Below are 14,657 nucleotides of genomic sequence, written 5' to 3'. Positions count from 1 at the left end.
TGACATAGCATTTCTCTCACACCCACAAGGCCCTGGGTTCCATCCCTAACAACACAGTAGTTAGTTAGTTCCTCCTCACCTAACTAACATGCTCGTCTTGATCTGCTTGTTAGACTTTTCTGTGGAGCAACAATTTTGTCTAACTACCTATCACAGATGCTTAGGACAAAGCCTGTTATGTAGAATGCCCAGAAGTCAAGGATAGGTGATTCAAAGAGTAAGAAATTTAGCTTTCATTCTGAGTAACCAGGGATGACATTCTGGGTATGTCTGCTACAAGGCAATTGATGTATACTTTTAGCTAGGCATGGTGGCACAGCTCTAATTCCAAAACTGGGAGGCCAAACAGAAAAACCACCTCAAGTACCAGGCCAGACAGGGCTACAGTGAGATGGTGTCTCAAAACCCCACAAAACTAAAACCCACTAACCCTTTAACAATCATAAAACAGGCCATGAACTGGGGGGTATGGAACTGATACAAATACAGTACAAGGATCAAGTTCTCAAAAAATAAGCAAACATATTAAAAAGTTTAAAAAACAAAACATATTAAAAAGATCTCACAAAGTGATAATGAAGAAATTCAGAGCCAAGAGTGATGGCGCACACCTTTAGTACCGGCACTTGGGAGGCAGTGGCAGCTGGATCTATAAAGTAAGTTTCAGGACACACAAGGCTATCATTAGACAGAGAAAGCTTATCTTGAAAAACAAAAAACAAGAAAACAAGACAAAAACAAAAAGGAAGGCGTTGGTGGCGCACGCCTTTAATCCCACCACTTGGGAGGCAGGGGCAGAAGGATCTCTGTGAGTTCGAGGCCAGCCTGGTCTATAGATTGAGTTCCAAGACAGCCTCCAAAGCTCCACAGAGAAGCCTTGACTTGAAAAACAACCAAAAAAGAAACAAACACACACACACACACGCACGCACGCACAAAAGAAATTCAGGATGAAAGACAATTGTGTTTTTCTTTTCTTTTCTTTTTTTTTTTGGAGACAGGGTTTCTCTGTGGCTTTGGAGGCTGTCCTGGAACTAGCTCTTGTAGACCAGGCTGGCCTCGAACTCACAGAGATCCGCCTGCCTCTGCCTCCCGAGTGCTGGGATTAAAGGCGTGCACCACCAACGCCCGGCTGACAATTGTGTTTTTCAACTGAAAAACAAACCCACAAGCATAGTAATCACCTGGAATACAGTAAGTAGGTGCTTGTACGCCTGCAGTCTTAGAAACACTTCCTACGGATCACACAAAAGCGAGAGTACTGTGAGGGGAAGAACAGAGCACACTGCAACTTTTCCACACGGGGTGGAGACCTGTTATCATACACTCCACAGGACACACGGGCTTGGCACAGCTTGCTCCCTAAGCGTTTGCTCTGGGCCACAAACTAACTGAGCAACCTGAGCTGGGTACTAACTCAGCCAGGAACTCCGGGAGGGGCCTGTTACTAGGTGGGCCAGGAGTCAAATTTCTTGTGTCATGCAGGCCACCAGGATTGATCACAGCAGATGTTCCTTCCAGTTCTTTTTCCATGGGGGGGGGGCTGAATCCAAGGCCTTGTACCTGTTAGGCAACTTCTACCACAAGACTTCCCTCGCCTGTCCACATGCTCTCTTGGCAGAGCCTTGGGCACAGAGCACACAAACATCATTTACACCAGCCATTCTGAGCATTTGCTGTCATTTCATTTTCAAATTTGTAGTGATATAGGCAAAAAAAAAAAAAACCCTCCAAAATCAAATCCTGCAGCCAAGAAAACAGAACTTGCTCTGTCCGATTTCACAAGGTTTATACACGACTAAAAATGACTGCAACCATCACTGTCACCTCGTCATGGCACTTATTCGAGTGCAGACCTCAGACTTGAAGGAGGTAGGAAAATAACAGATTCCCTTTTCTTTCTGCCAGTACAATGGAGAGCTATACTACATACAATGTGTGGGGGAGAGGAAAACAGCCAGGGTCACAGGTTGAGCTGTACTGGGTGGCATCAACACAATTAAGCCACTGTGATGAGGTCACCGATAGCCCATGGCCTACCCTAGTATCTCAGGTTCAGTGAGTCAGAGGCAATGTATTTAAAGACACATGACTGTCTCCCAAGGCAGACACACTTACTAGAAAATGGATTCATTTATAAAGAACCGTAGTCAGGAAGATGAGAACAATTCAGGGGATGAGGCTGTGGTTCAGTGAGAGCGTCTTCCTGGCATGGAAGAGCTCAGCACAAGACTACTGAATTCTCTTCCAGAGAAACTCTCCTGGGCTAGCATGCCAGGTTCCCACTTAACCCTCACACTGAGTGTCACAATTATTTTAATAGTGACGGTTTGTCATTTTATGGACCAGAAGACACAGGCCACAAAGGTATTAAGAGAACTGGCTCTGGGCCAGGAGGTGATTGCACACACCTTTAATCCCAGCACTCTGGAGGCAGAGGCAGGTGAATCTCTGAGTTTGGCAAGTAGTTCCAGGACAGCCAGGGCTACAGAGAAACCCTGTCTCAAGAAAGAAAAAAAGAAGAAGAAAAGAACTGACACTGGTGTTCTATGTGCTTGGCATTAAAAATATATTCTTTTCCAGCACATCCCCAGGAACTGGTTTCTACGCCAGTCTTTACCACTAAGGATCTATACCACTACTGGCAGTGCCTGCCAGTTCTGTGAAGCCCCCAGTTCAATTCTGAGTATGGGGGTATGGAACACACACAACTGTCCGTATTCTAAACATCAAGTAATACTGGGCTGGGGGGATGTAGGGCAATGTTGCAGCACTAATCTAAGTGTCTGGTTTTTTTTCAAGACAGGGTTTCTCTGTGAAACTGTCCTGGCTGTCCTGGCACTCTCTTGAGGCCAGGCTGGTTTTGAACTCACAGAGATCCATCTGTCTCTGCTTTCTGAGTGCTGGGATTAAAAGCATGCACCACCACCACCACCCGGCTATCTGGTGTCTTCTTAGTTGGACTATTTTCTCATTTTTATTTATTTTTTTAAATTTTGTATGTGTATGAACATTTCACCTCGATGTACATATGTATACCACTTGTGTGCCTGATGCCTGTGGAGGCCAGAAGAGTGTCCGATTCTATAAACTATAGTTACAAATGTTTGTGAGCCACCATTGGATGCTAGGGACTGTATGTAGCCCTCTGCAAAAGCAGCCTGTGCTATTACTGCTGAGCCATCTCTCCAGCCCCAGCTTCTCATTTTTAAAATGATGACAACAGAGGTCAAGAGTAGTAGCATTCACCTTTAATCCCAGACTGGGGAGGTAGAGACAGGCAGATCTCTGTATCTCCCTGAGTTTAAGGCCAGCCTAGTCTACACAGAATTAGACAGTTGGAGCTACATAGAGAAACCCTGTCTCGAGAGAAAAAAAAATCTAAGAGATGGTGCTAGTCACTGATATCAGGCATGTGTAATGTATACAAGCTATGGAATATCTGATCCAATTTCCTCAAAATGGGTAGGTTACTCTGTGAGTGAGGCCAGCCTGGTCTACGAGTTCCAGGACAGCCTCCAAAACAATACAGAGAAACCCTGTCTCAAAAACCAAAAAAAAAATAGGGGGTGGGTTAGTGATTTGGGCACTGATGTCTGTCTGGCACTGATTTCAGGGTTTGGATCAGAGTCAGGAGGGCACAGCAAAGGACTGTTCATATCGTGACAAGCCAAAGCAGAAAGGAGCACACAAAAGATACATCCCAAGGACATGCTTCCAATGACCCTCTTCCTGCAACCAGACCCCACTTCCTTTTAGCACCTCCCAATAATTCCATCATACTACAGATCCATCAAAGGGTTAGTTAATCCATGGGTTAGGCCAGAGCCCCATGATGAAATAAACTGTCTCTGAAAAACCGCCATCGTAGACACATCTGGAGATGTACTTCACTAATCCCCTAGGAAGCCTAAATCAGTTGTGCTGACAACAAAGTTATACTGGGCAGAGAGCAAACACCCACAAGAGCCCAAACCAGCAGGTAACCACAGCATGGAGACTGAAATCCCAGGGTAAGGAAGGGGGCTGGGGCTAAGGCCAGTCTGGGCTATTGAGACCCTAGCTCAAACAAAGGCATTATTTTGTATCTTAAGTCCTTGAGTAAACCACCCTCTACAGTCCAGGCATGATGGTACAGCCAGTAATGCCAGCACTTGGGAAGCAAAGGCAAGAGGACAAGCGGTTCCACAAACAACCCAATACGAACTTGACTACATCAACGACTTCAAGTCTCCATCAGCCAAACAAACGCAAGCCAGTAACGGCACTGGTGCCGCAGCTCTCTGCACATCTGTCACCCACCTCAAAAACTAGCATGGAAAACCTGAGCCCTGCCAGTCAGAAGAGTGTACACAGAAGTCTACACTTCAGGTGTAAATCTGCAGAACTGGTACAGCAGCTAGTACTCACACCCGACGAGTGTCAGAATCTCTCTCTAAATCGACACTAGCAACAGGCTCAGGAATACAGCTCCAAAACCTTTAAGCATGACATCAAAGGTTTTCTGGTCTCTGAAAGAGAGCCTTCAATTCATGGGGGTGAGGTGTTCTGCTGGAAACTGAATGTGTGGCAAGCTCTCAACCAAAGATATCCCCAACCCAGTAGATCTTGTTTATTTATTTTGCAGCAAAGTCTCACAACTTCCTATGTAGACCAGGCTAGCCTAGAACTCAGAGATCCAACTTTGTCTACCTCCCAAGTGTTGGGATTAAAAGTGTGAACCACTATGCCCAGCACCCCAACAAGAAGGTTTGGTTTTTGAGATGGGTTCTCACTATGTAGCCTTTGCTGGCCTTAAACCCACAATGGAGACCAGGCTGGCCTTGAACTGTGAGTCTCAAATAACAAACAACAAACTAACACCCAACGCAGTTATCTCTCAGTTTGAGGAATAAGTCAGTGGCTGTATTCTTTATGTTTTTCTACTCTACAGCCTATCATGACTATTTACCAGGGGAAGCAAGGGAAGGAGAGGAAGAAGAAGGGGGAGAGGAGGAGAAGGGGGGGAGAAGGAGAGAGGAGGAGGGAATGAATAAAAATTACTTAAGGAAATAAACATACCAAAAGTAGCCATAATAGAAACTTTCAGTTTCCATGGTTTAAAATAGCATTTTTGTAAATCACACACAGGCTGTGTGAAAAGTGGCATTTCCAGGGTCACAATTACTACTGTTAGCTGCCACTTAAACAAGCCTTTCACTGAGGGTCCTTCCATTCTGTACAGGCTTTTACTCCACACTCCTTACAGAATATGAAGACAGCCGAGCGTCTTTAATCCCAGCACTCGGGAGGCAGAGGCAGGTGGATCTCTGTGAGTTCAAGGCCAGCCTGTTCTACAGTTCCAGGACAACCTCCAAAACAATACAGGGAATCCCTGTCTCGAAAAACCAAAAAGAAGAAGACAATTTGACTTGAACCTAAGTTCTGTGTTTGAAGCCGGCCCAGCCCAGCCTGCATCAAAGCATCATCACCCTGAGCCTGCCTGGCTGCCCAGCCCACACTTGCACTGGCTTTAATCACAGTACAAGTGGAGATGGTTTCTATTCTAAACTTATTGTCATTGCATTAGAACTACTATAATCAGACTAGAGCTGCTAGGAAAATTAACACCTTTTCCAAGTGTCTCACGCACAAATGGTGCTGATGAAAGATGGAGTTCCGAACCAGTGCTCCCTGGAGGAGACAGGCACACAAGACAATTCAAGGGATAGACAGAGCAGGAGAATTTTATTTCTATATAATGTTTTTTAAAAACTTAGACTTATTTATGTGTACTATGTACATGCCTAGTACCCACAGAGGCCAGAAGAGGGTGTGGGATCCCATGAAACTAGTTACCGATGGTTGTGAGCCAGCGTGTATGCTGGGTATCAAACCTCTTTCAGAGTAACAAGTGCTCTTAATTGTTAGCTGTCTCTTAAATCCCATTTCTTTTTTTTTGTTTTATTTTGTTTTGTTTTACGAGACAGGGTTTCTCTGTATTGTTTTGGAGGCTGTCAGTCCAGCCCGGCCTCGAACTCAGAGATCCGCCTGCCTCTGCCTCCCAAGTGCTGGGATTAAAGGCGTGTGCCACCACCGCCCGGCTTTAAATCCCATTTCTTATATTTTTGGTTTTGAGCCATCTCTCCAGCCCTAAATCCCACTTCTATTCATTCAACTTTATCCCTTTTTGGGGGAGTGGGAGGTTGAGACAGGGTTTCTCTATGTAGCCCTGGCTGTCCTGGAACTTGATCTGTAGTTCAAGCTGGCCTCAAACTCAGAGATCTACCCACCTCTACCTCCCAAGTTCTGGGATTAAAGATGTGGGCCAACCCTCCCCCTTTATGTTATTCTTGAATTCTATTTTACATGTGTGTGTGTACGTATGCATGTATATATATAGTAACTGATGTGTAGTGTATGCACATATATATAACTGTTAGCTGTAACTTCTATGTACCGCACAGCAGAATATGCACAACATGTATAGTACACAAAACGGCCATTTATGTAATTTATGTGTGAGGCACTGTGAGCATGATTTGAAACACTTTACTTATGGAGAGATACAGTAGTTATAACATGAGGATAATAAATTTAGAGCAGACACCGTTTCCACCTGTACCTGTGATTAAAATGGGCCACGCTCTATCTCAGAGGCAGCGGGGTTCAGCAGCCAAGCACAGCTCTGTAAAATCCATACATCTGGACCCCAGTGGCATGGAGTCAGGAACGGGGGAAGGAATGAGGATGGGAAAAACTGAAGCCCAACGAAATAGACAGACTGAAAGAAATCTGAGAGGAAGGGACAAGTTAGAAAAACTGGTTGGGGAGCTCAAATAAGAATGATTGGGTGAGCCGGGCGTTGGTGGGGCACGCCTTTAATCCCAGCACTTGGGAGGCAGAGACAGGCGGATCTCTGTGAGTTCAAGGCCAGCCTGGTCTACAAGACCTAGTTCCAGGACAGCCTCCAAAGCCACAGAGAAACCCTGTCTCGGAAAAACAAAACAAAACAAAAACAAAAACAAAAGAATGATTGGGTAGTCACGAGGTGGTGGCGAAATGTCTTTAGTCCCAGCACTCGGGAGGCAGAGGCAGGTGGATCTCTGTGAGTTCGAGACCAGCCTGGTCTACAAGAACTCGTTCCAGGACAGCCTCCAAAGTCACAGAGAAACCCTGTCTCGAAAAACAAAAAACAAAAAGAGAAATGATTGGGTAAAATAAAACAAAAACCAAACCAAAAAAGAACAATCAAACCCATGAAAATGTTTACTTTTATGACCCAAGGAAAGGAAGTGACTCAAGTGTCTGGTGTGAATCCTGTTCCTGCCTGGGAGGGGGGCACTCAATGAACTAGACAAGCGACCCCCAGAGGGCTAAAAACTCAGCTCTTAAAATAGACATTATGTTGTCGGGTTACATAAAGCCAACAGCACTAACTTGAAAAACAGGGTGCTGTTTACAGCTATTTAATACAGGTTTAACACGAGTTGGAGTACACTAATTTGGGTTAGGAAGAAAGTAAATACCAAATGTTGATACCAGCAGTAGAAGAATTTGGAGCTAGCCTAATTGTTCAAGTATTATCCCTAAAATCCCCAAGTGGCAGAAGAGAGTGCCTTGTTAACCATACAATTATCTTTCAATTTGATACCCTAATTTACTTTAAATTCTTTTTATAGACATCTGAGTGCCATAGGCTAGGGGGGAGGGGGAGAAACGGAGACAGAGACACAGAGACACACAAACACACATACACACACACTGTACTAAGAGAAACAATGTTAACCTCTGTTCTTTCTCAAGTACTACTAACAAATTCAACTTTAAATTATTCCCAATAAGGTGGTAATTATAACTTGGGTCGTCAAACAGCCACACAAAAGAACTGAAAAAAAAATACTTTTAAAAACTAAAAAGTTAGGCTGTCATGGTAGTGTATACTTGTAACCCCAGCAGTACAGGAGCCTGTGGCAGGCCCATTGTTGTTTGAGGCCAGCCTTGGCCTCATAGTTGAGACCTTGTCTCAAAAAAACAAAACAGCTGGTTGTGATAGGTCAGGCCTTCAAAAACTTGGAAAGCCGAGTAAAGAGGGATCTCTGGGAGTTTAGATGGGAGCCAATTTGATCTATATGGTGAGACCCCAGTCTCAAAAATCAACCAATCAAGCCAGGCGGTGGTGACACACACCTTTAATCCCAGCTCCAGGCAGGCCTGGTCTACAGAGCAGGACAGCCAAGAGCAACAGAGAAACCCCACCCCGCAAAATCAATCCCCTAAAAGGCAGATATCCCCCTCCTCTGATCTCTCTAGTCCTGGTTTGCCACTGCCTTGAGGATGAGGCTGACCAACAGGAACTGAGTCCTAGGTTTTTGAGGGTTAATCTTTCTATGGAAATTGGGGGAACTCTTTAATCCCTACTTTCTGCCAGACCGCGTATGTGAATGACACCTCGTTCCCTGAAACAGATCCTTCCAGAAAAAGTTGTATACCAAGGTTCTAAAGTTCATATTGTGTAAAGGAATCATACTTCTGAACAAAATGTCGACACATGTTTACCATAAGTCAGGGCAGAACACGCACTAGTTGGGCAATAGTTTCTGGAACGATTTCATTACTGCAGAAGGAAATCCAGATTTACATTCTGGGGCCTTGGGAGTCGTCTATAATTTTCTAACGTTTAGACTACGCCCAGTACGGCGTAGAATCCTAAGTGTTTTCGTGCAAAGGTTACAGAGTGGTTCACCTAGTCTGTGTAAGGCTACCAAGCATTTTGAGACTATATTTTCTTGTTAAAACATAAGAGGGGCTGAACTCCTTGCCACCGAGTCCCACGAAGGTCTGTCTACAGACAGTAGGCCGTTTTCAAGCTGATATCCTTCGAAAGCACTAAGCTTTGCGAACTGGCCAAACTGAACTGGGACCACAAAAACTGAGCTGACCTAACCAGCACTTTAGAAAATAGTAAATTAACCAGAAACACATTCCGAAGGGAAAAGCATTTCTAGAGACGTCAAAGGCAGAGCGAGCCTCAAACTTTTCTTCTCACTTTCAACTGCAAATCTGCATCATCCCAGGTAAACTGCGCACACAGAAGCAGGAACTCGGTAAAAATAAGCAAACCCCAGACCAGCGTCTATCTCCCAGTGATCCAAACTGGTATTTCTGGTTGGAGAAGCAGGAGGTACATGACGAGGACCCAAGGCTCCCGAGGGCCAGAAAGTGGGGAGGACTGCCCACCCGTGCACGTGTCCCCCTCGCTGCAGTGGGTGCATCTCCGGGCTACTGCAGGACTCGGCCCCCGCCGCCCCCCAACTCCCCGGCCGCAGCGGCTGGAGGCCCCGCTCGCTGCCCCGGCGTACCTGGCTCTCGGCGGCGGGGATGCCGGACTCGAGCTCGCACAGCGCGCGGAAGTTGTGCAGCTCGAAGTCGGCGTCGACCTGGAGGGAAAAGGTCACCTCGGAGAGGTCCCTCCGCACACAGTACACGGTGAGCAGCATGGCCCGGGCCCGACCCGGCTCGGCTCGGCCCGGCCTGGGCGCTGGGCGGACGGCAGGCGGTAGCGGGGGGCCTGGCGGTAGCTGCGGGAGGGCGACGGGCGCGGGCTGCTGGCTCCCTCGCTCCTTCCCTCCCTCACACGCGCGCAGTGACTCACTCGCTCCCGCCCTCAGCAGCCAGCACGGCCGCCGCCACCCGCCTGCGAGGCCGTCTGCCTGCCGGCCTGCCTCCCACCGCTGCCGTCAAGCGCGGACCGCCCGGAGCCCCGCCCCGCCCCGCCCCGCCGCAACCCGGCTGCCGTAAAGCGCTCCTGGCTGCGGCCGCCTTCGCGACGCGCGGGGGGTGGGGGTGGGGGTGGGGGTGGGGCGGGGCTGGGGGAGCTGTGGGGACGAATGCCGGGGTAGGGGAAACCCACCATTGGTTGACTTAATAACTGAATTCGGGAGTACTCCACGATCTCAGTTATTCAGCCAACAGACACCTACTGTGCGCTTGGCGCGGTCATAAAAATGGATGGAAGACACCACCCTTAGCTCTGCTTCCGCTATGGGAGACTTAACCAAGCAGATCATACTAAAAGAGATATTTTCGAAAGGGAAATTGATATTATAATAATAGCTCGCTTTCGTTTTGGTAATTAATGTAGGACGAAAACCCAAACCCTTACTTTGTGTAATCTCTAGAACTCGCCTTGCGGTGCTTCGGGGCCCGCCTGTGTGGTGGCAGCTGCATAACTCAGTTCCCCTCTGCCTTAGTTACCTCACTCTCTGCCTAAGCAACTCCAGCATTCAGCACAGGGCCTTTACTGAGAATCTACTCAGCACACTGGAACTGGTGGTGCACACCTGTAATCTCAGCCACCACAGAGGGTGAACCAAAGGCTTGGCAATTTCAAGATCTGTCTGGACTACAGTTCCAGGCCAGTCTGGACAACTTATTTTGAGAAGGGTATGGCTAAGTAATGGCTCATTGATATCTTGCCTAGCATGCACAATACTCAATCCCCAGCCCTACAAAAACAATTTGGTAAATACTTGTTATTTTAGTGACCTCTTTAAGGCCACCCAGTTCATACGGGGATATAGAGACCAAGGCATAAGTATGGTAAGATCCAAAAACTCCAGAGTCCACTGGGGTGGCCCACGTTTTTAGTTTCAGCACTCAGGGGACAGAGGCTAGGGGGTCACTGCAAATACAAGAATTCCCACTCCCAGCTAGAGCCGGCAGCTTCTTCTAGCATAACAGAAGGAAATAGGAAGCAGGATATATGGATGCCGAGGAAACTTCAGGTTTGTTTGCAGAAAAGAAGTTCTTCTTTCTTTTCTTTTTCTTTTTTTCTTTTTTTCTTTTTTTCTTTTTCTTTTTTTTTTTTTTTTTTGGTGGGGGGGAGTGGTTTCTCTGTCTAACAATCCTGGCTGTCCTGGAACTCACTTTGTAAACCAGGCTGGTCTCGAACTCACAGAGATCTCCTGCCTCTGCTTCCTGAGTGCTGCAGTTAAAGGAGTGAGCCACCACTGCCTGGCTGAAAAGAGGGAGTTTCTAGATGCAAACTTTTACAAAAACACAAGTGGAGAAGCTGGGACCCCAGGATAGTGCTGGTATCAAGGACTAAGTGACAGAAAGTCCAGCTACTGTGCAAATAAAAGGCAAATTGCAATGAAAACAACATCCAAAGAGCCTTTCAAAATGGAGTTGGGAAATGAGATTTCAGAGAATGCCAGGTGCTTCACAGATGTGAACTCTAGTCAACTTCACACTTTGATTGTGTCATCCGAAAGAGATAATTAACTTGTACCTAGACATTTAGTGGGTATCAAGATGTTATTGTTGTATGAATCGTCTCTTTAAAAATTTAAAATTTTTCTGGGTGGTGGTGGCACACACCTTCACCTTTAATCCCAGCACATGGGGTGGGGTGGGAGGTGGGGGGGTGGCAGAGGCAGGAGGATCTCTGAATTCGAAGCCAGCCTGGTGTACTAAACGAGTCCCAGTACAGCCAGGGCTACATAGAGAAACCTTGTCTTGAAAAACAATAATTAAAAAAAAATGTGTGTGGATGTTTGCCTGTGTGTACACACTTCTATGTACCACATATGTCCTGTCGAGATAAGAGGATATCAGATCCCCTGGGACTGGAGTCACTGACAGTTCTGAGCCGACATGTGGGTGCTGGGAATTAAACTAGATCTAATCTCTGAAAGAGCAGCCGGTGCTCTTGTCTGCTGAGCCATGTCTAGCAGCCACGCCCTTCTTTGAGAGAAGGTCTCACTATGAAGTCCTGGAACTTGCCATGTAGACAAGGCTGGTCTTGAATTTACAGAGACCCACCTGCCTCTCTCCCCCAAGTGCCAGGATTAAGGGAATGCATCACTATGCTGGTGGCTTGAATGAATCAGTCACAGAGAGCCCTTCCATACAACTCCAGTTCTTTCCAGTTTCAGTGGGGTTCTCCACCCATCCAGTGCAGACCAAAATTTCCCTGCCTTCTTTACCTGCAACACTGACTCTGCATTCTAAAAACCCGTTACACCTGAATTGTGATTCCTACAACTCCAGAGGAAGTCCTTTAGCTTTCTGAGTTTGGACTGGTAGATGTTATTCTGGGCTTTACCAAATAAGGGTTTGTTTTCTCACAGGCTAGGGGCCTAGACAGGCATTGCAAGTTCAGGGACTTAGTGATACAAGGGCTAGTACTTTCACCTACCTCGAAGGATGCAACAATTCTTTTGGCCTTTCCCCCAAAGGATTGCAGTGTGGCTGGAGCCTACACACCATGAATTCTTTTCTTGTCCAAGGTTGGAGCTTGCCTAGAAGTCTATCGACAGATTTTTGCCTGGTAACTTACTGCACAGGCCTGTGTCAAATAGCTGTAAGAGGCTAGGAAAGCAGGTGTTTAGCATTTTCAACAAACTTTAGTAGACACTGTCTGGGAAAGGGGGATGAGGATGGTATCAGGTAAAACACACTACGATTTCTAAAGCAGAGGAGGTTTAAAATAGATTTTAAGTGCCTTCCTGATGCCCTGGAGGCCAGAAGGTATTGGATCCCCTGGAACTAGAGCTGCAGATGATTGTGAGCCACCATGTGGGTGCTGGGAACCGAACCTGAGTCCCTTGCAGGAAGGACAAATGCTCTTAGTGGCTGAGCCAACTCTATAGCCTCTCTGTGATGTTTTTTCTAATAGTGCTTGGGCTCTTGGTCCTGGAAGAACTTATTTTCTGAAGATGGCAATAACAATTGCCCCATCCTGTGTGTTTTCCCTCCCATTAAGAAGTGGCATGTGGGGCTGGAGAGATGGCTCAGCAGTTAAGAGCTCTTGTTGCTCTTTCAGAAGAGCTTGACTGAGTTCCTAGAACCTATGTTGTGTGGTCTGCAACAACCAGAGGATCCAGTGCCTTCTTTTTGTGTGCTCAGGTACCACATGTACTTGGTGCATATACATACATGCAGACACCTGCACACACATATAAAACAAGTAGTCTTAAAAGAAAACAGAAGTGGGCCAGGCAGTGGTGGCTCCCAGTACTCAGGAGGCAGAGACAGGTAGATCTCTGTGAGTTCGAGGCCAGCCTGGTCTACAAGAGCGAGTTCCAGGAGGACAGTCTCCAAAGCCACAGAGAAACCCTGTCTCGAAAAACCAAAAAAAAAAAAAAAAAAAAAAAGAAAAAAGAAAAAAAGAAAGAAAGAAAGAAAACAGTTTGAATTGTGGTGTAGACTGACTCTATGTGACAGTTTGAATTATGGTGTAGATTGACGCTGTGTAAGTGACACTGTGTGGCTGGCTACTGAGAGTAAGTCTGAATGGCATTTAACCTGGTTCTCTTAGACGATTAGTTACTGGGATCCAGTGAGGATGCCCCAAATTATCTTTTGAAGTGAGACCACCATGGAGAAAACACATGGCTATTCCAGGCAACAGCTTAGCTGAAGACAAAGCCGCTCACCAGGAAAACCTAGCAAGTGTCTGAGTTTAGAAGCTTCCAGATGAACTTAGCCCTGGCCACTGAGTCGTTGGCAGCCGTTGAGACTTTGCAGTTGAGGCTCCAGACATCTCGGAGCCATCTCCCCAGTACTCTCTCTCTCTCTCTCTCTCTCTCTCTCTCTCTCTCTCTCTCTCTCTCTCTCTCTCTCTGAATGTCTGGCTCCCAGAATCTGTGATCTTTTTTCTTTTTTCTTTTTTCTTTTTTTTGGTTTTTCGAGACAGGGTTTCTCTGTGGCTTTGGAGGCTGTCCTGGAACTCTCGCTCTGTAGACCAGGCTGGCCTCGAACTCCCAGAGATCCGCCTGCAGAATCTGTGATCTTAATAAAATGCAATTGGGATTAAAGCCACAAAGAGGTACCACTCACTACCGTGGCTACGGTGTCATGTGCAGATGAGGGCAGGGGGGAATTTATAAATGAAGCGCTGAAGGCATGTTAAAGGCTCCTGTTCAGGGGTGGGCTTTGGGGGAAGTGACTGGAACATGACAGTGTTGACATCATTGTGGATTCACCCACTGCTGGACTCACAGTTAAATGGACCTACTGGGAGATGGCGAGTATGGTAGAAGGAGGGGCCTGATTGGATGGAAGGAGTCAGTGATGCCATGCCTTTGAAGGATATACCCTGTCCCAGGTTGGTCTCCCTCCCTCCCACCCCCTTCCCAGCCCCTCTATCCCTTTCTTCTTCCAAGAGGGGAAACAGCTTTCTCTGTCATGTGCTACTGCCTCGATGTTCTGCTTTACTATGTCCCCATGCTAATAGGACAAAATCCTTTGAACCATGAGCAAAAGTAAACTGTTCCAGCTGGGCGTTGGTGGCGCACGCCTTTAATCCCAGCACTCAGGAGGCAGAGGCAGGCAGATCTCTGTGTGCGTTCAAGGCCAGACTGGTGTAAAGAGTGAGTTCCAGGACAGCCTCCAAAAAAAGTAAACTGTTCCTCCTTTAAGTTAACATCTCCAGGTAATTGGTCACAACAACAAGAAGTTGACTTTTTAAAGCCTGATGTTGACTTTTTAAAAGCACATGCCATTAAAAGTTGAGTTTTTAAAGCACAACCATATAATCCCAGCACTCGGGAGGCAGAGGCAGGTGGACCTCTGTGAGTTTCAGGCTAGCCTGGTCTAAAGAGTGAGTTCCAGGACAGTCAGAATTATACAGAGAAACCATGTCTCAACAACAACAAAACCGTAGTGAGCTG

At 46.7% G+C, this 14,657-nt stretch overlaps 1 protein-coding gene across 2 annotated transcripts in view; it reads right to left on the bottom strand.

Annotated features, from left to right (window-relative positions):
- The window catches only part of LOC101843704 (protein DDI1 homolog 2), a 42,128-nt gene extending 32,434 nt beyond the window's left edge, over nt 1-9,694 (bottom strand). Inside the window, exon 1 of one of the 2 annotated variants that reach the window (XM_021233577.2) lies at nt 9,342-9,694. In XM_021233577.2, coding sequence (XP_021089236.1) covers nt 9,342-9,479 — 138 coding nt within the window. In that variant the 5' untranslated portion in view covers nt 9,480-9,694. The remainder of the gene's footprint in view (nt 1-9,341) is intronic. The other variant, XM_013121259.3, reaches the window with a different exon arrangement.
- Between the last annotated feature and the right edge of the window lie 4,963 nt (nt 9,695-14,657).

Source organism: Mesocricetus auratus, unplaced genomic scaffold (assembly GCF_017639785.1).
Source record: "Mesocricetus auratus isolate SY011 unplaced genomic scaffold, BCM_Maur_2.0 Super-Scaffold_100014, whole genome shotgun sequence".
Taxonomy (NCBI): Eukaryota; Metazoa; Chordata; class Mammalia; order Rodentia; family Cricetidae; genus Mesocricetus; species Mesocricetus auratus.
Note: the sequence above shows the minus strand (reverse complement) of the source record. Positions and strands in the feature narration are given on the sequence as shown.